Source organism: Aythya marila, assembly GCF_965140915.1.
Source record: "Aythya marila genome assembly, chromosome: 8".
Taxonomy (NCBI): domain Eukaryota; kingdom Metazoa; phylum Chordata; class Aves; order Anseriformes; family Anatidae; genus Aythya; species Aythya marila.
Window position 1 is genome coordinate 11,480,427 of NC_139049.1, and position 22,412 is coordinate 11,502,838.

General features: G+C 59.8%; 1 protein-coding gene across 1 annotated transcript in view; it reads right to left on the reverse strand.

The window, feature by feature from the left end:
* Positions 1 to 1,287: 1,287 nt before the first annotated feature.
* The window catches only part of CACNA1E (calcium voltage-gated channel subunit alpha1 E), a 63,200-nt gene continuing 42,075 nt past the window's right edge, over positions 1,288 to 22,412 (reverse strand). The window contains exons 27-47 of the mRNA XM_082766470.1: positions 21,933 to 22,093; positions 21,463 to 21,600; positions 20,848 to 21,049; positions 20,534 to 20,698; positions 19,765 to 19,875; positions 18,857 to 18,940; positions 18,643 to 18,768; positions 18,408 to 18,473; positions 16,762 to 16,853; positions 16,499 to 16,664; positions 16,226 to 16,353; positions 14,304 to 14,400; positions 8,633 to 8,738; positions 7,504 to 7,611; positions 6,937 to 7,037; positions 6,688 to 6,794; positions 6,039 to 6,147; positions 5,015 to 5,143; positions 3,465 to 3,645; positions 3,154 to 3,347; positions 1,288 to 2,690 (exon numbers count right to left, since the gene is read on the reverse strand). Of these exons, the coding sequence (XP_082622596.1) occupies positions 2,154 to 2,690; positions 3,154 to 3,347; positions 3,465 to 3,645; positions 5,015 to 5,143; positions 6,039 to 6,147; positions 6,688 to 6,794; positions 6,937 to 7,037; positions 7,504 to 7,611; positions 8,633 to 8,738; positions 14,304 to 14,400; positions 16,226 to 16,353; positions 16,499 to 16,664; positions 16,762 to 16,853; positions 18,408 to 18,473; positions 18,643 to 18,768; positions 18,857 to 18,940; positions 19,765 to 19,875; positions 20,534 to 20,698; positions 20,848 to 21,049; positions 21,463 to 21,600; positions 21,933 to 22,093 (3,108 nt within the window). The 3' untranslated portion in view covers positions 1,288 to 2,153. The remainder of the gene's footprint in view (positions 2,691 to 3,153; positions 3,348 to 3,464; positions 3,646 to 5,014; positions 5,144 to 6,038; positions 6,148 to 6,687; positions 6,795 to 6,936; positions 7,038 to 7,503; positions 7,612 to 8,632; positions 8,739 to 14,303; positions 14,401 to 16,225; positions 16,354 to 16,498; positions 16,665 to 16,761; positions 16,854 to 18,407; positions 18,474 to 18,642; positions 18,769 to 18,856; positions 18,941 to 19,764; positions 19,876 to 20,533; positions 20,699 to 20,847; positions 21,050 to 21,462; positions 21,601 to 21,932; positions 22,094 to 22,412) is intronic.

Here is a 22,412-nt window from a genome sequence, read left to right on the forward strand (position 1 = left end):
ACTTCAAAAGGAGAGACGCGGGCTGCAACAGTGCCCGGGGGCTGGTTCCGCTCCCCCCTCGGCGGAGTCCTTCCCGCGGTTCTCCCGGGGTCCTTTTTGGTTTCGCAGGCTTGCTTTGGAGGCGCCGCCTGGTCCCCGCGTGTCCCTGCCTGCTGCGGGAGCAGGAGCGATGGCTGCTGCGGGAGAGGCAGGATCGGGGCATCTTCGTGCCCCCCAAGGGGAAAAAATAACAAAACAAAAAAAAACAGGCTCTGGTTTGCTTTGTACAGTTTCCGTATGTTGGTACAACACAGCTCTCAGGTAGCAAAGCTCGGGTTCGCCGACTGGTGCCACGTCGCCTCCTTGCACGCCCAAGTCCCTGCCACCGGTGGTCATGGTCACAGCGCCAGACATGAAGAGCTGCCTCCTCCCCTGCCCTCGGGCTCTTCCTCGCTGCCTTTGGAAGGAGAAAATGCCAGCACCTACATTTTAGGGACCTACAGCATCTCCTCCTGCAGCACTGCCAGTCCCATCTGCGTCCCTGTCCCCCACGGGGCATGGCTCGTCCCCAAACACGGAGGCTGGGACAGTGACAGAGGGTTTTTTGGGGGAACTTTGGGGACCATTTTGCAGCTGGAAGTGTCCGATCAGAAAAAATAAGGGGCTGGCAGGGCCAGCAGAGGTGCACCCACCGGGCAGTGAGGCAGTAGGGGTTTGGTTCCACCACGGAAACCCCTTTCCTGGGTGAACAGAGGGCGCTTTGGCCATTAGAAAAAGGGTTTTTGGCTCATGACGAAGCCCGGCACGGGGCGGGATTTGCTTCTTGCAAAGCAGAGCAGCTCTGGGGGAGCTCCCTGGGGGCAGGGACTGATCTGCACATGCAGGAGCGGGGCCGTGCGTGCCCATAGCATCTCTCGGTGGGGAGCAACGGGGACCAAAGCCAAGCCTGGACGGCCAGAAGTGCCGGGGGCAGCCCTGGGGACACCAAGCAGAGCATGAGAAGGGCAGGATGAGGTTCATCACCTCCCCGGCGGGCACACACCACCTGAGGGCACCAACTCAGCACCATCCAGACCTCCGGCCCGCAGCGCTCCAGAGGGCGCAGCACCCTCCTGCTCCCCATGGCCATGCTCTGGCTCCCCACAGACAAAACTCACAGCCAGGGCGGGCCACCGGGCACCACGGGGCCATGTAATTACCAGATTAATTAATGACCAGCATGGGGCATCCCGCTCCCGCTGCCACCACACAGCACGGCCGGGCCACCCCTAAGGCAGAAAGCGCGATTCCCACCACTGTGATTGCCAAGGGTCAAGGGGACCGAGGGGACAAGGGGACCAGGAGGACGTCCCTGCTTCTCCGTCACATCCACCGACATGCAGCGAACCCCGCAGAGGCTTGGTCAGATGACTAAAACGAATCCATGTATGTGTATATCTTTATATATACAGCATATAAATATATATACACACACATACCGTATGTACACGCACAGGCACACCTAGAGTTAGTTCTCCGTGTAGGAATACAGCTAGGTCGCTGCCAGACGGGGTACATTCGGCAGCGCCGAGCCCCCCTCGCTGCTCCCGTCTGCCCCAGTACAAACCAGTTGGCGTTGGCGTGGCCCACAGGGGCAGGCACAGCCGCTCCCAGCCGCCTCGTGCACCCTGGCCCCCCGCACCTCGCCCCTTCCCCGGGCCGGTCTGAGACCCTCGGGGATGGAGGCTCAAAGCCACGGCAGCACAAACCCGAGCGACTGAGCCCTGGGACCCCCTTGCTGGGGTTTTTCCGGCCGCGGGGAGCAGAAAACCATCGTCTCGAGCCTTCCCGGGTCCTGGGGCTCTTGCTCGTCCCCGGCCGGGGCCGCTCCACCTCCGGTCAAATGCTTCTCTGTGCAGAAAAAAAAAAGTGATCGTAATAAATGAAAGTCGACAGATTTTAATTTTTTTTTTTTTTTGCACAAAGACTTTTTTTTTTTTCCCCATTCCGGTCAGTTGGGTTTTCTTCTTTTTTTTTTTTTTCATTTTTGTTTTTTTGTTTTTTTTTTTTTTTCATTTTCCCCTTGCGTTTGGTTTTGGTTTCGTTTCATTCCCAGGCGCGGCGAAGAGCATGCATTGGGGAGGGCAGGGCGGCGGGGGCGGTGGCGGCGGCGGCGGCGGGGGGGGCGCAGCCTTCTAGCACTTGTCGTCTTCCTCGGTGTCGCTGAGCACATCGATGCTGGCCCCGCACATCACGCCCTGCCCGGCCCCTCGCCTCCGCCGCCGGTAGTGCCCGTTGGGCATCTGCCAGCTGTGCCGCAGCGGCGGGGCCGAGCCGATGGTGTTGGAGCGGCCCAGGCTGGTGGCCACGGCCGCCTCGAAGGTGAGCGTCTCCTCCTCGCCGCAGTCCGAGGCGTGCGAGTCGTCGTGCAGGGCCAGGTAGGGCTCCGAGATGTAGCGCTGCGGGGTGGACGGCCGGCTCGGCTTCCCCGCCGGGGAGCTGGAAGACTCGGTCAAGCCGGCGGCGTTGGGCTCCTTGGAGAGGAGCGGGGACCCCCCTTCGGTCTCCTCGGGGGGCGGCGAGGCGTCTCCGGCGGCGTGCCGCAGCATGGAGGCGTAGGAGAGGAGGGGACGCGGTTTGGGGGGCACCGGGGGGAGCTGGCGGCGGCCTCGCCGGGGTGTGCTGGTGTCCGAGATGGAGGGGATGGAGCTTTCGCTCAGCGAGCCCGTTCCCTGCAAGGCACCGAGACACGAGGGGGAATGCAGGGGCTGAGCTCTGCTCGCGGTGGCGAAAAGCACAAAAAGATTTTGGCGTGCCACGGCCAGCGAGAGCAGGGTGTCTGCAAAGCCGTGGTGGGAAGTGCTAACTGCTCTCTGGCTGCCGGTCCCTCTGCTCCGAGCGCTGCCATCTCCAGCTTTTGCAGCTGGGACACCCCAGCCTTGGCAGGGAGCAGGTGCCACGGTGGTGGGATTGGCTCCAGAGGCACCAAGACCCTTGTCCCCTCTCCCCACCACACCGCAGGGCGCACCGGGCATCCCCAACCCACCAGTGCCACACCAGGGGACACGGATAGATGCCACCACCGGGAGGAGAGACACAGCAGAGCCCCCACAACCAGGGCTCATCTCCCCAGCTTTGGCAGCGAGCTCTGTTTTTAAGCCTCCTTTTGCACTTCCGAAGGTTTCCTCCACCCACCTGCCTGTTGGGTGTCTGCGACCTGCCCTCGCTGGGTGACCGGGACTCGCGCCGCCGCTCCGGGGACTCGTCGTGCGCCTGGGGACTCCTCTCCTCCGAATTGCAGCGGGAGATGTCGGGGGACAGCAAGTGCTTGCGCTCTTTGGATCGGCCCCGCTCCCTGCCGCCCGAGCGGTGCCCGTCGGACCTGTGGCCTGCAGCAAACCCCATCAGTCCCCGCTCTCCGTCCCCAGCAGCGGGGATGAGAAGGGACGGTGCTGGGCTGGTTTTTGGGGATGGGAAGGGGCTCGCAGCCGCCTGACCCCACTCACCCGAGTCGGCGTTGAGGCGCCGGGCGGAGAGCTGGAGCGAGGAGTGGTAGCTGCGCCGGCGGGACTTGTAGGTGTTGTCACTGCTGCGCTCCATGGAGAACTCGTCCAGCCAGGAGGTGTTGGTGCGCTTGTCCCGGATGGTGGAAAACGACCGCCGCATGGAGCTGGTGTCCGTCACCACCTGCAAGCAGCCCCGGCCGGCCGGGGACGGGGTGAGCACCAGGGTGGGAGCTCTGTGGGATGCTCCAGCAGGACCCCCACCACCACCCGCAGCTCCTTAACGCAATGGGGAGGTTTTGGGGAGCGGCCAGCCTGGGCACAGTCCCCCAGGATGATCTCAGCACGGATCGGGGGCAGGAGGGAAGTGGGTTGAGCTGAAGCGTGCTGCTCAGCAAAGCGTGCGAGCGTGGCTCGCGGCACGGCCAGGTGCCAGAGGAGGGGCGGCAGCATCCTGCCCATGGCACGGGGACAGCACGGGTGCTGTCCTGGCATCCCTCCCGCCTCGGAAACAGGACCAGCAGAGCAAACAGTGGCAGTGAAAAATACATCATTACAAGGGAAGGGAGGCAGGGAGGGCCCTGCCTTCTCCAGTGGTTATTTTCCCAGCTTTTACACATCCCTCCCTGGTCCTGTATTATCCCCATGTCCCCTTGCCCTGTACTCATCCCCTCTCTCCCCACGCACACTGTTGTTTTATCAATTTTCCTTTCCTTTTGCTCTGCCATTCTTCTTCCTACCTTCTCCCTTCCTTCTAGCTTGCATTCTCATATGTTTTGTGGAAAGCATCACCCCCTTATATATTTTCCTTTGCTTTGCTTTAACAGCTTTGTACCTCTCCAACCTTGAGTCCTTCTCCCTGTCTCCTTTCCTCCTCTCCTCCCAACCGTCTTCCCCCACTGCCAAATGCTCAGGGAAGTCCACCAAAAAAAGCTTCCCTTTCCCTTCACGTCCCCAAAACACCCTGCAGCAGCGCCACGCTGCACCCGCACCCACACGGGGTGCTTGCACCTCTGTCAGAAACCACCGGCTTCATGGTGAAGGGTTGCAAACCTGACCCCCCAAAAAGCTCCCGTGCCTCGGCCAAGGCTGAATATGAGACAGAACAACAGAGAAACCAGGCAGACAAACGAGGAGGTGAAATGTGGCCTGGGCTCCCCCGGACAGACTGTCCGAGGACACATGCGGACAAGCACATGTGGCGCGACAAGGGGAAAAGAAGGAGAAGGCATTTCATCCTCTGGGACCTTACAGCCGGGCAGAGACCCCAAAAACCTCACCCAGAGCCTGGGGCTGGAGGAAAGGAGGGGTGCCCCATTGCCTGGGGGCCCTGCTCCAGGTCCTGCTCCACCATGGACCAGGTGCTCGGTGCTCCTGGCTGCTCTCCACTGCTGGTCCCCACCAGACACGGGGACAGCAGCTGTCCTCCTTGTGAGGCACCCCAAAGATGGGGAAATAGAGCCACGGACCACTGGGTGGCTTCCTCGTGGAGAGAAGCACCAGCGTTACCTTTGCTCGGACCCGGCACCCGTGGGGGCTTTGCTTGGTTTTACCTGGGGATCCACAGTGAGACGAGGCATGGAGGAGGCCCTCCCAGAGACAGCGTGGTCCTGAGTGTCCACGGGAAGGTAGCTGCCACGGTTAGAGGGCTGCACTCTTTGAAACTCCCTAACCTCTGGCTCCTGGAAACAAACACACAGCCACGCTCTTGGGATGGGGTTGGGTCACGGCAGCGCGCTGCTCCTGCGGCTCTGCAGGGGACAGCCCGGGTCCACCAGGGCTGGGTTTCACAGGGGGCCAGAAGGGTCTGAGACAGATTGTCAGGATCAAAAAGGATCTGCATTTCACAGCCTGGTGCAGGTGAGCCCATATGGGGACCTTCACGCTCATCTGATGCCCACCTCGCACCTCTTTCCTTCCGATGGTGGCAGTGGAAGCCCTGCCTGGATCAGCCCGTCCTCCCGGGCTTTGCCTCCTTCCCAATTCCCAACGTAGGGGAATTTGGCACAGGACGTGGCAGCGGGGACAGGGAGGGCCACACGTGTGCGTGGGACAGAGCTCACAGGGTGCGACAGAGCACGGGGACACGGAGCGGGCTGGGGACGCACGGGGGCACAGCGCCGCGCCCGACGGGCGTCGGGGTGGTGCAGGGCTGCACACGCACAGACACGGAGAGGCAGAGATATGTATATGTATATGTATCTGTATATATGTGTACGTATATACACACACACACACACACGGACACGGCTGCCACCCGCCGGAGTGGCGGTTTGGGAGCTCGCGTCGGCTCGGGGGGCAGCAGCACTGACAACAAAATGAACATGGATCCGAAAACATCAGATACCATCGCTCAGCACGGGGTGACCCGCTGAAACGAGCGCTCAGCGGGGGAAAAAAGAGCAGCCTGCGGAGAGAAGGATATTTTACTGCAGGGCATCGCGCCGCGCTCGTGGCTCCGGCTGCAGGAGGCGAGGGGCCAGAGCCCACCACGCCGACGGTCCCACACCTCCCCGTGCCCACCAGCGTCCTCCTGGGACCACAGAAAAGCACCTCAGAGGCAGTGCGTGACTTTACCAGAGACTGGTGCTCCTGGAACTGCCCGTGGGCCGGGTCCATGCACGCCAGCTGGAAGATCTCCTGCGGCGAGAGTGGGCTCAGCGAGGGGAACCCACTCCGGCTGCTCCTGCAAGGATGGTTTGGCTTCAGGGAGAGCACAAACGGGGTGCTGCCATCGCTGGGGGTCCCCACGCTCACCCCCCAGGCTGAGACCCCCAGGGCAGACACCATGCACCTTGGAGAGCTCAAATGGTGCCCGGGAAGGAGAGGACAGCGGCACCGCAGGTCCCATGGCAGCCAGGAGCCATCCCAAATGCAGCACCAGTAATTCAACCATCTCCTTGCCCTCAGCCAGGGTGCTGGGGTCCCCCCCTGGCCCTGCACCACCTGGGCTGCCCCCCAGCTTCCGCGCCACCCCAGCCTGCAGGAGAAACCCGTTTCACGTAGTGCAGGAGCTGGTGTGAAAAACAACCCCGTGGGACAGCAAGAGGGAAGGCTCAGTGCTGTCCTGCAGCCAGAATTTGGGTGGAAACGGTTTGGGGTCAGAGCGTGCACTTAGAGCTGGATGCTCCTGCTACAAGGTGTCCGTGCGGATACCTCAGCGTTCCCCCTTCCAGGAGCAGAAAAGCTGCAGGAAAACCTCACCTCTCCTCGGGGCGATACTCACAGGCCCGAGAGGGTGTCCTGCTGGAGGTACGGCAGAGCCTTCGCGTTTGAGATGATTTCCTGCGGCAAAGAGGAGGGCTCCATGCGCTGGAACATGGGCGCGTTTTTCTGTGATGGGGGAAAGGGAGAAGCTGAGCCTGGACGAAATGCAGACGAGCGTCCTGCGCTTTGCCAAGCACGGCTCCGCCGCTTGGGAAGGCGATGGGGTGCTCACATTCACCGCTGAGGATGCACAAACAGGGCAGCTCACCTGCTCCTCCAGCTGCTGCCTCTGCTTCTTGGCTTTGCTCTGCTTGTAGTAGTCCATGATCATCATGGCTGCGTAGATCTTGCCAACAGTCAGGTCAGAGGCTGAGAGCACAGCAGGGGAAGGAAGGGGGGATGCTTTTACGGCAACAGGAACTGCGGGTCTGAAGGCACCAGCGCTCACCTCGGGAAGAGCCCTGCTGTGGTCGCCCTCAAAATCTGCTCGGTGCTGGAGCAGAGAGGGCACCAAACACCCGGGTACTCAGGGGAGATGGAGGTGGCTTGGCAGCACCACGATAACCCACCAAGGCCACCATCAGATGTGGAGGAGCTTTGAGCAGGAGGGTTGGGCCAGGTGGCCTCCAGCAGTTCCTCCCAACCTCAGCCACCGCGTGGATCAGCCCAGTGATGCTCTGCCTCCTGCCCCTACGTGCTCCAGAGATGACTTACGGAAAACTCTGGGTTCATCAAAGGGTTTTTTTTTTTTTCAGAAGGACTCCCACGAGCACAAGCCCTCATCCCACCTCTTCCCCAGACAGGACCGGGGCTGCAGAACTTGGCAGAGACTCACTTTTTGGCATGGGTACCAAGAGGTCGAGCATCTTCTGAGACAGGTGAGGCCAAATGGTCAGGATCTCCTTTTGAAGCTCGGAGTCTAACTGCTGCCAGTCTGCACCACCTTCAACAGCAGGGAAGCAGTGGTCAGCGCGCACCGAGAGCTGGCGCCTGGGCCCATCCCAACACCCCCTTCCCACCCCGAAGAGGGGCCCCCTCGCAAAGACAAGCAGCAAACCAGCTCTCGGGGCTGGGAGAGCCACGTTGCATCAGCCAGCCGGCTCTCCTGCTCCTGCGGGGAAACTTTCCTGCCATCCCCTCCATATGTGCCGCCACCTCCCATCCCCTGCCCTCCCACTCAAAGCTGCCATCCTCGAGCTCGCCTTGGGTCCGTCTCTGCGGCTCCGATCCTACTGCAGCCCACACACACCTGCTGCTGCCCCACTTTCTCTTTTCTGGGGAGCGGATCATGTGCTGGTGCAAGAGCAGCTCTGCCTGGCTGAGATCCTCGAGCAGGAGGGGAGCAGAGCTCTCTGGCCAGCGGCGCAGGGATCTGCCGTGCTGAAAGCCCTGCTAACGCGTGCCAAAGCAGGGAGTAAATCCTGGGAGAAGGAACGCGGCCAGGCTCAAATCCCTGCTTTATCATCCAGCCAGGGTTCAAACCTGGTGTTTCAGGGTGCGGGCTGCGCACCGGGCTTCTGCTGAGCTCGCCCTGGGTTGGATTTTCTGAGCTGTTCCCAGGGGACGATTTATTGCAAGTGGCATGTTTCCGCAGAAAGCTTTTGATCCGATGAATCAGAGCGTTTTCAGCGACAACAACAAAGCAGGTTTTTTTTCTGCTCTGAACATAAAATGTTCCTTGCGAGACGGATTTCTGCTCCGCAGCCCTAGGAGGCCAGGCACACGGGACTGTCTCCCTCCTCGGTTTGGTTTTGCACCAAAGAGGAAATTCTTCTCCTCCTTTAAACTCTGGGCATCATTTCTGCTCTCTAGCAGCAGCTTCTCTTGCAGAAGGAGGCAGATATTTGCCTGCCTGGGTGCATCACCCCCATCCATGAGGCTCAACCCCACTTTGGCTGTTGTGATGCCCACGGGACCTCCCCCAAACCCCCCTGCTCTGCCCTTTCTCAACCCCCCGACGTTACCTTTGGCGATTTTGATGTCCAGGGCGGTGCGGATCAGCGCCATCAGGGTGGAGGTGAAGTGGACCGTCATGTCCTCGGCCACGGGCATGTTCATCAGCACCAGTCTCTGCGCAAGAGAGAGAAGAAAACAGCGGACGGAAAACAATATCGAAAAACACATCGACCGGGCTGGAGGAAAAGAAATCAAACGTTAAACGAAAGGAAGAAAAAAAATAAATAAAAAGAAAAGGAAATTAACAGGAAATAAAAAATAAATAAATAAAAATAAAAAGCAACAAAGAGTGTCAAAACAGCACAGCCAAAAAAGAAGGGCAAGGATCACCCCGCCGCCCCCGCCCCCGGCTCCTTCCACCCCAGGACACCGGCTCACTGCCTTCCAGGGCTCCTCCTGCGCCCCAGGAACGGCCCCTGGGCCCCCTCCCCAAAAAACAAGGCTGGCACGGGGCCGCCGCAGCACCTCCCGGCACTTTGGGGAAGACGCCGCTGAGCCAGCAAGGCGTCGGAGATGCTCGTGAGGGGGAGAGGGGGCTCAGGTCTCCGTTCCCGGGTGGTTTGGCTTTCCAGCTCTCAACCCTTCCCAGCTGGGGCAGGGGAGAGGAGGGTCCCTAACCTGCGGGGACTTCGGCTCGGTTCCTCTCGCATGCTACATCCTGGCGCCCCCTTTTTGCGTCTTTCAGAGATGAAGTTTGCCAGCACATGCACAGGGTCCGAATTATCCGAGGGTGGGGAAGGGGAAGGAGGGGGGAGAAAAAGTGCAGGAGGAAAGAGAGGAGGGCAACCAAGGCAGGTTAGACACGCCATGCTCCTTCCCCACCCCGGGCAGGCGGGGTGCAAACCGAAGTGACCAGATCCACTTTCCAGAGAGTATATTTTGCTTTGAGAACACCTGGGGTCGTCCCTTCCCTTCCCAGTCCTTCATCCCCCGGCTCCTCGTGTCCTCTCCCTGCCTTCAACCCTCCCTTTCTCTCCTGGGGGGCTGGCACACGTGTGAACCAACACACGAGAGCTGGAGAAGGGGCAGCCAAGGAAAGCTCCAGCTCGCTCCAGGCGGGCAGCACGTGGCTGCACAGCGCCGGCTCCTGTCCTAGGGGCTCCCACCCCAAATCCTTCAGGGTTCCCTGGGTGCCTGCTCTGCTCCCACAGGGCCAGGGCTGCCCCGGGAGCTGTAGGGGGGAATCTCAGAGGTTTGGCTCTGGTGTCTGCCCCGCACGAGCCGTCCTTAGGATGTCTCGTGCCGATGTGCCTGGCTCTTCACACCCCACGGGGCTGCTCCTGTGGTTTGTATCCTTGCAGCCCAGTGGGATCCCACCTCCGTAGGCTTTCAGCTGGCTGGGAATAGGGTGGCTGCCAGCCCAGGGGATGAACTTGGGCCAGCGTGGTCCTGCAAAAACATCCCACCTTCCTGAGAGTGCTACGGGGCCGCTCCTCATCCTCTCCACCTCCAGGCTACCCCTTCCTCTGCCCCTCTCCCTGCTCTCCCCCAGGGGTCTTCCACCCCACAGCTCCCCAGGCTTGCAAGCGACGATGCCAGCATCACCTGCACGGGCAGGGGAGACCAGAAAGCGTGGCCGGGACCCCTGCGGGCACACCCCAGGAGCTGAGGACGGGTGGGAAGCCCCCGGTGCCTCCCCGGCTCCCCCAGCCCCACCTCCCGCCAGCTCCTGCCGGGCTCTAGCCCCCCGTAGAAGGAAGGGTTGATCTACCTTATAGGCCACTTTGGAAGGACATCTCTTGCCGAGGCCTAGCGGTGGTGACATAAGAGTCAGCATTTCATACATCTCAGTGTAATGGATTCGGCCACTGCTCATGGAGGGGGAAGGGGAGGGAGGGAGATGCAGAGAGAGAAAGAGAGAGAGAGAGAAAGAGAAGGAGGCATTCCCAGAGAGCGGAAACAACGTACGGACAAAATAGTACAGGGAACAGGAGAGAAAGAAAGAAAGAAAAAAAAAAATAAAAAAAAAGAAAGAAAGAAACAACAAACGGACAAACAGGAAAAGAACAGGAAACCCGTTAATCAAGGCAAATCATACACGAGAGACTGTCCTGCTGCGGATTTATAGCACTGCTCACACAGACCCAGGAATGCCGGCGGAAAGCGACTCACCCCTCTCTCCGCTGCTGGCCTCAAAGCGCCTGCCCCGCCAGCAGCCCGGGGGTCCTCGTCCTGCCTCACCCCGTCCCTACAGCCCCCCGGCAGCCCCCAGCTCGCCCCACGGGTTCCAGGGCTGTGTGCGAGTGGTATAAATCAGATACACGGCGCTCGAGCCATGGGTTATCGGGGGTAGGGCGCTGCGCCCCACAGCGACTCAAAAGCGCTCGGTGGCCGCCGTGTCCTGTCTTCCCTCCCGGGGGGGGTCTGGGGGTTGCTTCGGCCACCTAACCCATAGCCAGAAGGCTGTGTATCCCCATCTCGTGGGGTCTATGCAATTGGGAGGCAGCGTCTTGCATAGAAGGCAGTGGGCCAGGGTCACTTGTCAAAGGAAGATGCCCAGTTGCTTCCGTCTGGCTCTGCGGATGGACCGCGTCCCCACCATGCAGCAGTGCAAAAAGGCATGCTGTAAATCGGCTGGAAAAAGAAAAAAAGAAAATCAGGAGGAAAAAAAGTTGTGCATGCCATGCTCCCCGCCCTGGCTCTCTCCCGCATGCGGCTGCAAGTTCCACCAGGTTGGAGTTTAAAGAGTCTCGGCAGAGGCAGCTGTTTGGCCCTTCCAACATCGATTGGGGTGCCTTTGGGTTTCCCCCGGGGGGGGCAGCACGGAGGGACCCCCGCCTCGCGCTCCTCCACTCGTAGGGCCAGCCTAGGATCGCCACAGCGAGGGGTGCTCCAAAAAATGCCCCGCGATGGGCTGAGGGGTTTGGGCTGTGCCTCCCTCTCGCCATACAGCCAGCGGGATGCTCAAATGCGTCTCCCCGGGGGGGGCGCCGGGCTCGGCCACCTCTTCTTCCCCTCGTGCCAAGCTGCTGCAATATTTGGGGTGGCTGCAGGGCAGGGGACACCTCAGCAAAGCAGAGGCACCGACCTCTGCTGCTGCATCGCAGTGGGGCTGGGAGGAGGGTGCTGGGAAACAACGTGCTCCTGCTGGGATGCTGGCTGCTTCCCCAGCCCCATGCTGAGAGCAGCGGGAAAAGGCAGCGAGAAAAGGGCCAAAGAGCCCCCGGCAAGATGAGTCCTGGTGGTTTGGGGGTGAACATAAGACAGAGACCACCCGCAGTGAGGGTTTGGGGCACAGAGCAGGTGGGACAAGCCGCCCCCTTTGAGACCTGAGACGTTAAAAGGGTCGGAGGGAGGATGACAGCAAGAGCAGGGGCTGTTAGGTGGGATGATGAAGAGAAAAGATCCAGGTCCAGCAGCCCGTAAGCGGCACCGCTGCAGAGCTGGCTGTGCACTGACTTGCTGTGCCTCACCGCGAGGTGACTTCAAGCCTTCACACTTGAGAACTTTGTTCGGAAAGGAAGCAAGACAGTGAAATTGAACCCGCCGTTCCCTGCGGGGTGGATTTCAGCACCCACAGCATATGCCAGGCTTTGTCTTGTGCGCTGAGATTCCCTGCACCACGAAGGAGGAACAGATTCCCGTGAAAATAAAGAGATTGCAGCAAACCCCAGCAAATATTGCATGAGGACCGTGCTGTTCTCAGACGGGCTGCACGCTCTGCATCTGCCTGGAGCAGACGCCTTAAATCTGCGCTGTGCCCAGACACCACGTCCCCGTGGAGGAGGAATTTAGGGCAGATCTGCCCTCCCACGGGTAGGAAATGACCATAACCATGCCGTCGCTTGCTGTTGGGAAGAGAGCACAGGAATATGGAGCGGGGAGGTAGTAGGTTTGGGAGCAGATGTCCGTAGGGACACGAACATCAGGGATGCTTGCAGGCAGCAGAAGCGATGCCTGCTTTCCTGGCTCATTTCTGCTTGACTGCCAGAGGCAGAAGGGGTTGAAGAAAGGCAAGAAGAGCCCCAAGGAGTGGAGCAAGACACGGTTACAAGACCTGCTCTCCCCAGCACAAGGACAGTTTGCTGGATCTCCACGGGAAGGCTTTCTGCATCGATGCCCCCTTGTAAACCCACCTGCAGATTCACTTCCACACCCTGCTGCACCTCCATGCAGCACCCCGGAAATGCCCATGCACCACCTTGCCCAGAGCACCCTGTCCCCCAAGTCACAGACATGTTTTTGGCTTTTCTGCTAGCATTTGTTGCCAAATTGCCTGGTAGGAAAGGGGTGTGGGCTTGCTCTCTTATGTTATTTTGGAAGTTAGGGCTCTTGCTGCCTCCAGGAACCTGTGCACTGCATGGGGCAGGCTGACCAAACTGCAAGGTGAGTGTAGGGTCGGCATTTGGGGATTTGGTCCATGGTGGCAAAAGTGTGATGTCCACGGGGGTCTTCCTTCTTCATCAGTTCCCTTCTGGGAATTGCTCCAGGCCAGCCGGAACCCCTGAAAATCTCTCAGATCCTCAAAATCCCCAGCTTTGGGGGGCAGCATTTTCCAGTTAAGCCCTGACATCAACTGATAAAGAGTAGGAACTCCTCCTGAAGGCGTCTTCTGTCCTCGGGACCTCAGCACAGCCCCAGCCTTTGCCAGGAAGGCGGCAGAGAAAAGTGGAAAGGCTGCAGGGACCCCATCCTTGAGGGGCTGAGACATCTGAGGGTCTTGAAAGAAGCACCCACCTTTCCTTAGACCTCTCCCAATAAATGAGATCATCATGTCTGGTTTCCTCTGCCCTGCTCCTGGTGCCAGCCCATCCCATAAGACTTCGGGCAGCAGTGGGGTGAGGCTCTCCTCCCTCGCAGGATGAAGGCTGCGGCCAGGGGTGCCTGAGCTCCCCTCACACATCTCGGATGCCCGTCGGGTGAAGAGGAAGGAGGAGCTCTGGTTCAGCCTGTTGTGCCATGGAGATGGGTGGCGTGGCACTAGGAAGAAGAAGGCGGCAGGCACAAGGTTTTGCTCGGTTGCCACCCCGAGGAAAAACGTAAAAGGAGGTGCAGAGATGCACAAGGAGGCCTGGCCACCACCTTGGACTTAAGGCTGAGAAGCCGGCTCAAGCAGGGGGAGAGCTGAGCTCCAGAGGCTGGGAAGGAGCCCAGGTGGCCGCTGGCCCCCGGGGGAAAGGTGCAGCCCAGGCTGGGGCTGGGACAGACCCCATGGAGCCAGCCTGGCCCCACACCTCCTCCCAGCGGGGCTGGCAAGGCATGGGCACGATGCACAAGAACCTGGCTCCCCAAGAGGGTGCCACGGGATGTCCCCAGATGTCCTACAGGGAGAAGGGTCACCCTGGCATCCCACCCTCCCTCTCCCAAGCAACAAAAGCCCCAGATCCTCCATCCCCAGGAGCAAACCACACCTGAGCCCCCTTTCCAAACAGGCATCGGGGGGGAAAAGCCCTGATCCCACTGATGCCACCGAGCGGGGACGGTGGCACGCGTCCCGGCGGAGCTGGGGGCTGGCTGGGGGCAGTGCAATTTATCAAACACCCCCAAACCCCCCCAGGAGGCTCCGGGCCCCCCCTGGGGGGGACAGCTGCTGGCCCTGGCAGGCCGCGGACCTCTTTAAACTCGAAGGAAAGCAACGTGAGGGTTCCCTCGGGAGGCGCGGTGGCGGTGGAGCGGGGGGAAGGAGGGGTGGATGGTGCGTCCCGTGGCCAGGTTGTGGCGGAGGACTGGGAGGCAAACCTTGCACGCCACCCTGTAGGGGCAGTTCTCTCCTAGGCCCAGAGGAGGCGAGATCACCCGTACTAATTTGTACATATCCTTATACGAGATCCTGCCGCTGCAAAGGAAGCACAGGTGGGTTAATAGGACACTGAGAGGGTGGAGAGCTTAACCAGGGGGGCTAGGACCAGCTGCGGGGCATGGCTCTTCTCCTTCTGGCTCCGTCAGACCCAGAGAGGGGAAAGCTGGGAGCATCAGTGGCCGCCTTCTCCATCACAGGCCAGCTCACGCCTCCTCGCTCTGCCCCACGTGCCCCCGGCCACTGACACCTGGTGCTGGGACAGGGCTGGGATTTTCGGGGCAAGGGGGGGAGGTTGCAGCCGGTTTGGGCCATGAGCCCTGCTGGTGGAGCCGCGTCCTCCCCAGTGCCACCAGCTCTCTGCTCCTCCCAAGGGCCCGGGAGGCCGGCAGCCGAGCGAATCGTGTCTCCGGTGTCTGGGGACCCCGAGGCAGGGAGACATAATGTGACCGCTGGCTCTGGTGCTAGCACCTAGGTCTCACCAGAGCACGCTGTGCCAAGGGTCCACATTATTATCCCGTACACGCACCCCTTCTCCCCCAGGCCCAGTCGTTATCGCGGCAGGATACATCCCGTATCCACCCACCGCCGGCTGGAGTAACGAAGCAGTCGATGCAGGAGCTGTGCAGGGCCGGGCGCAGGGGTGCTGAGCCCCCAGCCCCAGCTCCGAGCCCTTTTGGGAAGCGCACGGGGGCCGTGCTGAGGTGCAGCGTGCTGCAGCCTCCTGGGCATCCTTGGACAAGCTGGGAGGGAAACCGCACGAGGAGGCAAAGAGCAGCAGCGCTACCGTCCTACCCTTCTTTGCCTCTGGTTTCTCCTCGCCCTCCTCCCCCCGTCCCCTCTCCATCGCTGAGCCAACCGTCTGGGCAGAGCCAGTCCCTGAGCCTGCCTGGCCTCGGACCCGCGTGCTGTCCCCACGAGACCCCTCCTGGGAGAGCTGCTGCCCTGCGTGGGTGCCGGGACCCCTGGGGATGTACTCACCCGTTCCTCGCCCCGCAGCGGGGGCCGGGGCAGCCCCGGTGGCCCTAATACCACCGGCTCTCGTGCACGGCCCCTAACCACCGTGGTTTGCTCAAAAATCAGAGGGGGGCTTCCTCAGGGACTGTCCTGGACAGTCTCCTGGGGCAGGTTACGGTTTTAGGCTCAAAAAGAAAAAATGAAACTGTGGTTGGAGCTGGCCTCTCACAAGGCCAGCAGTGGAGGCGAGGTCTCCAAAAGGAACACGTGGCTGCCAAGGGTGCTGAGCCAACATCACCCTGGCATGGTGGCGATGGGACACGGCTCCACAGAGGCTGTGCCCAGGCTGGGGGTGGCACGAGCCACCCTCACGGTGCCAGGGCTGGCAACCTTGGAGAGGTGGGGGCTGGCTGGGGGAAAGGTAAGCCCATGCCCAGCCTCCACAATCCCCAAACCCCTCAAAAACTCTCTGAATCTCATCTGCAGGTGAGCTGGCAGGAGCCCAGCAGGCCCCCAGCATGTCCCCAAGGCCTGGGACAAGCCACCCTCTGCCCTGCCCCAGGAGGAGCCGGGGGCGCTGGGGACCCAGCCATGGAGGCTGCTTGGGCAGAGGCTGGGGAGGATGCTGAGAGGGACCTGCCCATGGGATGGCAGGGGAGGAGAGGGGGAGCAGGAGCCTCCAGCTCTCAGGATAAACACCACGGCCAGCCACGGACGTCTTCAGGCTCTCAGCTAAGGTGCCTGTGCCACCAGGCGTCGTGGGAACTGGCTGGTACCTTTGTAAGGACCGTGAGTGAGAGCAGCCCTGCCCTGGGCACTGCAGCTGGATTTCGGCAGCAACAGGCAGAGGCACTGCTCAAAACCAGCTCTGAGAGGCTGCCTGGGAGAGAAGGAGCTGGCTACATACCACGCTGCTCTGTCATACTCTGCCCAGATCCGGACAAACTCATCCAGATGGTGAGGCCCCAGGATGGAGGAATCGCGGGTCAGGTATTCGAAGTTGTCCATGATGACGGCCACGAACAGGTTGAGCATCTAGGCGAGGGGGAGAAGGGCGGAGAGAAAGGGAAATGGGAGAGGGAGCAGAGAAGGGAAGGGAGAGAGAGAAGGAAGGGAAGTCAGGGTGAGATGGAATTAAACGAGGAACCGAGAACACACAGCACGGGGCCGGGGAACTCACCAGGAACGAGCAGAAGAAGATGAAGGAGACGAAGTAGACGTAGGCCAGGTCGGTGCCGCAGCGCTCGTTCTCGTTCTGCCCGGACGTCGCTGTCGTGTCCGGCTCGCAGCCCTTGCCCTCCAGGCAGGACAGCATGATCTCCTGCCATGCCTCCCCGGTGGCACTCCTGCGCCCAAGGCACCGCGCTCAGCACCCCGCGGCAGGCAGGATGGAGCAGGGAGGGTGGACCCCCGTCTGTGAGCCCCCCGCCTGTGGTTCCCTACCTGAAGAGGAGCATGAGGGAGCCCAGGAAGCTGCGGAAGTTGTTGTGTCGGTTAATGTGGCTTTCCTCATCCAGCTTGATGTTGCCAAAAACCTGCCGGAGGGAGAAAAAGGTTCAGGCAACACCGCCGGTGCCGGGGAAGTGGCTGCGTGCTCACCTTGGCTGGGGGTGCACGATGTGGTGTGGGATCAATCCTGCCCCAGAGCCCAGGTGGAGAAGCAGCCCCATGAGGGCAAGTGGGCACAAATCCTGCCCAGCAAGGACAGGAGGTGGTAGAGGCTGCTGGAGGCTGAGCTGCCATGGAAATGGGGGCTCAGAGGGTCTGGGATGAGCCGAATTTGGCCGCTGGAGATGACCTGCGATGCTGGAGTCGGGCACAGTGGCATAAACAGGGTGGGGAAATGCTCAGTGCCCAAGGGACAGACGGACCACTAGCTCACCACAGACAGACAGACACTGGGGGTTACCAGCCCACGGCCCTTCCCAGGAGGTCCCCAGGGCCAAAAGAGGCAACGAATCCCCAGATTTGGGTAATATCCTAACAATGACCCACAGCCAAGGCCACGATAGGACAAGGAACGCTTGCAAAGTGCCTCAAATTGGAAAAATGTGCTGTTATTACTGTTAAATATTTATTCCACTTTCCGTGAATCTAAAAATACACCAACTGCAGAGTATTTTTTTCCCTGTACAGGTTTTTTTGCAATGTGTAATTGTAGAATATTTTCTGCCTCCAGCTATTTTGCTCAAATAACGCCCACAGACTTTACTGCTTGGGGATTTGTTCACAATAGTGTTAAAAAATAAAATAAATCAAATACTACCACACGGCAGGGAGGGGGGCTGAGTCAGATGGCAGTTGTTTAGCGCGGAGAACACCTGGAGCCGGTGCTGGGATTGTGTGGGCCAAGAGCAGCCACGCGCCTCTCGGGGCGGGAGGAGGCCAAACACCAGCGCTGCCAAGCAGCCCGAGCCGGAGGCGACCGCGCTGCCCACTCCCCAAAATCTGCTCCCTCCCCTCTCCGACCCCTCCTAGCGCTGAGCGTGTTGATTATCGTGGTGGCTGGCTCACCCGGCGGCTCCGGACCCTGAGCGTGAGCAGAGATGCTTTGTGAGAGCCTCAGCGTGGGGCTTAGTCACCGAGGCAGCCCCGCCGGCACGTGTTTGACCGGGAGCTTTCGCTCACGTGCCACTTCTGCACCAGGCTGGAGCGTGGGGAGCTCACGGCTCTGCACATCTCCCCTTGGTAGGTTGCTGCAGGGCCCTCAAATCGGGATCCCACCAGCATTGAGCCCACGAAAACCCTAGGTGGAGGGATGGGTGGGTGCACGGCTGCGGGTGGCCGTGCCATGGTCCCTTTGGTTTTAGAGGTATTGGGTACAACCCCTAAAAGCACAACGCCTGTGGGATGAAGGGGTGGTGATTTGGGAGCAGCTGCCACACGGGGTGCCCAGCTGAGCCCCCATGTCCCCAGGGGTACAGGTGAGGAGGGCAGCTGAGGTCCCAGCAGTGCCACAGGCTCTGCGGCTCCCAAATGAGCTCTCCCACCCCTGGGACCTCCCTGGGCACCCGGGCTGGCTGCTGTGCAGCGTGGTGCTGAGCACACGGCCGTGCCAGAGGGCTGCTCGCCGAGCTGTCCGTGCCCACCTGCATCCCAATGATGGCGTAGATGAAGAAAAGCATCGCGATCAGGAGGCAGACGTAGGGGAGGGCCTGCGAGGGAAGCACATGAGTCATCTCCTTCAGCTCGGGTCCAGCTCCAGAGGCATACAGAAAGAGCAGCGAGCAGGTAAACTGCTCCAAACCAGCTCTCCTGCGAGCCAGCAGGGCAGCAAGGCCCGGGGAGCAGCACCCCCAGGAGCCTTGGGCATGGGGAACTTACCTTGAAGGACTGCACGAACGTCCAGAGCAGGATGCGGATGGTGTAACCCTGGCGCAGCAGCTTGATGAGCCGAGCCGCTCGGAAGAGCTTCAGGAAGCTCATGTTGAAGCTGCTGGTGTTCACCAGCTGGGAGAAGAAGAGGAGGAGGGGGTCAGGGGATGGCAAGAGCCCCCCAAGCCCTGCCAGCCCCCCCCAGCCCAGCCCAGCCTGTCACCTTGGTGTCCGTCAGGATGATCTCCGTGATGCTGCCGATGACAGTGATGAAGTCGAAGATGTTCCAGGTGTCCCGGAAATAATTCTGCAGGAGGAAACAGAGAAGGAGCAAGGATTTGAGATTGGGGTGGCCAGTCTGAAGGGTGCTGGGACATCCCCATGCAGAGCTCACAGGAGGCACGCACGGATCCCTTCCCTGGCTGCTCTGGCACTGGGATGCCCAGCCCGCTGGTGGCCACAGGTGGCAATAACTCATCACACCAACCCTTGGGGCCACAAGGCTGCTGTGTCCTCCAAGGGTTGCAAAGAAAAAGCAGCCCAGGACTTAAAAGAGCAGCTGGGGACTTGAGGACCAGGAATTAGATGGAGAGGTCTCGCTGCTGGTCAGGCCTGGCTCAATGCACCAGCACCTGGTGGCTCCCAGGGACAAGAAACCACTGCCACCAGCACGGTGGCAGCAGGGACTGCACGGTACATGGTCCATGCCCCAAGCACAGAAGAAACGAGGCAAAAAGCCCTGCAGCATGGCTTCCCCCAGCACGACACCCACCCGCAGCAGTGGAAATCTGCTTAAAGCTGAGCAGTGCCAAGCTCTGGCCGCAGGATGCCTGCTGCTGCAGGCTGAACTGACCGATCCCTTTGGGCTTCACAACCTGCAGCAGCTCTGGCTGCTGGCCCGGGAAGCCTGGAAGGACTGTGCTGACCGAGAAACCAGCATCTAGCAGTGGGAAGTCTAACGGGAGCCAAAGAAGTGGTTCCAACCGCCAGCCTCCAAACAGCTCCCAGGCTGGGACCCAAAATAGATGGCATTGGCCTGGTGTTATTAACACCTTCCCTCCGTGAACTGGAGGGATGAGGTGTGCTAAGTGCAAATTAACACCCTCGTCAACAACAGGATCAGCCACTCACCAGAAAGCCGAAAGCAATGATCTTGAGGACGCACTCCAAGGAGAAGACCATGGTGAACGCAATGTTCAGGTACTTCAGGGCCAGCTCGTAGGTGTACGGAGCAGAGTAGTACTGATGGAGACAGACATTGCAAACTTGGAGGGGGACAGCCAGCCTCTTGTGACTGATGTCTGCCCCCAGGAAGATGTGGAGGCCCCTGCTCCTTGCCCACGGTGCCTAGAGACCACCTTCTTCATCCCCTCCCCACCCCTCTCCCAGGACAGGGGCTCTGCTTCTGAGAAGGAAGAACAGAATAATTGCAGATCTTCCTGCAGCAGAGATAACCCTTTACAGGATTTGGAAGTTTTCTTACTCCTTTTCACTTTTTAAAAGTTTCAAGAGCTGGAGTGTGGAGAGAACAAGTTTTCAGGGTGGGAAAGTGGAAAAAGTCCCCAAACCCAGGCTTGGGAACGAACAACTCTGTTTGGACAAGCAAACTACATGGTCACATTTTTCACCTGGACGTGGAAACTTGCAGGGACTTGCTCAGAGCCCTCTGAAAAGCTGCTCTGGTCCTCTAGTGGACCACTCACAGCCACTGTGGACCACATACTAAAGACACCAGGAGCTGAGGCTGACCCTCTTGTCAAGCAGCAAAAACACGCTCAGGCTCTGCCTCAAAGCATCTCCTAAGAACAACCTCAGTACCCTCTGGTCCCATTCAGGACAGGATCTGATCTTCCTCCTCCCTGCCACCCTAAGCAGGGCAGCCTGACCCTGCCCAGCTCACCTTCATCATCAGCACCACGGTGTTCAACGCGATCATGGCCATGATGGTGTACTCGAAGGACGGGGAGACCACGAAGTGCCAGACCCGGTACTGGAAGGTGTGCCGGTTCTGGGGCATGTAGCGTGTCAGGGGCTTGGCACTGATGGCAAAGTCAATACAGGCTCTCTGGAACAAAACCACGTGTGTCAGACCCTGACCAACGGTGACATAGGGAACACTGGCTGCCACACTTCTTTTATGGGTTACTTGCACCGCTGGACAGCATTTTAAATGCCCGGGGAGCCCCATGGTCCCAAACCCTCCCCAGACTGTACCTCGTTCTTCTCCAGACTGCACTCCTCCATCATTTTGTCTCCTTGCTCTTGGAAGGTGATGATGATGAGAGCCACGAAAATGTTGACAAAGAAGAAGGGAAAGACCACAAAGTAGACAACATAAAAAATGGACATCTCCATGCGGTTGCTGCGGCTGGGCCCACGGTCCTCCTCCGTCACGTCCACTGAATGCTGCAGCACCCTGTGGGCAGACAGGTGAAGAAGAGCAACCAGAGATGTGTCCCTCGGGACTGCCGCTGTACAGCACCTCCCATGGGATCCACCTCGGGCTGTCCGTGCTGTCCCAGGCTCTCCTGGGCATGGAGAGAGGGCTGCTCCTACAGCCAACGCTAAAACTGACCCACAATTAATATATCATATATATCTTATAGCCATGCAGGAGCAGGGATCATCCATCATTCACTTTCTAAGGAAGAAGCTAATACCAACTTCATCTAGGGGTTAAAATCTCTTTTGTCCTGCCCTAATTTCTCAGCCCTCCCTGCTACTATCAGTTCCAACCCCCGTCCCACCTGGGTATATCCAATTAACCCAACCAACACAACGGGGACGTGCCCACCCCATTCAAGGGAAGAGGACAGAGAAAATACTCACTGGGGCCAACCCTCGCCCGTGGAGACTGTGAACAGGGTGAGCAGTGCCCAGATTATGTTGTCGTAGTGAAACTCGTGTCGTTTCCACTCCCGGCACTTCACCTCCATCTTGTTCTTCTCGTGGTCCACGTAGTTCCCTCTGCAGGGTTGGGAGAGAGCAGAGGCCTTGCTTTACATCGCCAGACAGGAGATGGGGGCTTTAAACCTGGGGGCAGCGCGTGGTGAGGGGACACCACAGAGGGGGAGAGGCTGGATAAGAAATAGAGGGAGCAAAGAAATCGGAGAGGAGGAAAGACAACAGGATGCAGAGTGCTGATACACAGCAATGGGACAGGACTCGGACTACATCGCCCATCCCAAGAAACTACAGCCAAAAAATGAGCAAAGGACTCCACCGCTGGATACCCAAAGGGACATCGCCCAGCACCCTGCCTCTGCCAGAGCTGTCGGCCCACTGCGTGGGGCACCTACATGCAGTCCTTCTCCGTGTCCTTAGAGCTGTCAGTGCAGTAGAAGAACTTCCCCTTGAAGAGCTGGACGGCAATGACGGCGAAGATGAACATGAAGAGCTTGTAGACGATGAGGATGTTGAAGACGTTCTTGAGGGAGGTCACGACGCAGTCGAAGACGGCCTGCAGGAGAGGGCACAGCTCACCGTGGGCAGCCAGCAGCCCTGGCACGGGGCAGGGCCCAAATCTTCCTCAACACTACCGGGTGGAAGACGTCTCCCACTCCCAGTAGGAGAGCAAGGAAGGAGGAAAGAGCCTCCAGTGCTCTCTGCAACCATGGTGGCAGACGCCCAGAAATGAAGTGACATGAGCCAAAGACCATCCACCCACCAGGAGGAAAAGCTGGGGCAAAAAACTGTCTCTGGGGTGCCACCCTGGGCCTCATCCACCAGCCAAAAATATCCCTTCATGGGGATCACTCAGGGCTCCCTTGGTCTCTTAG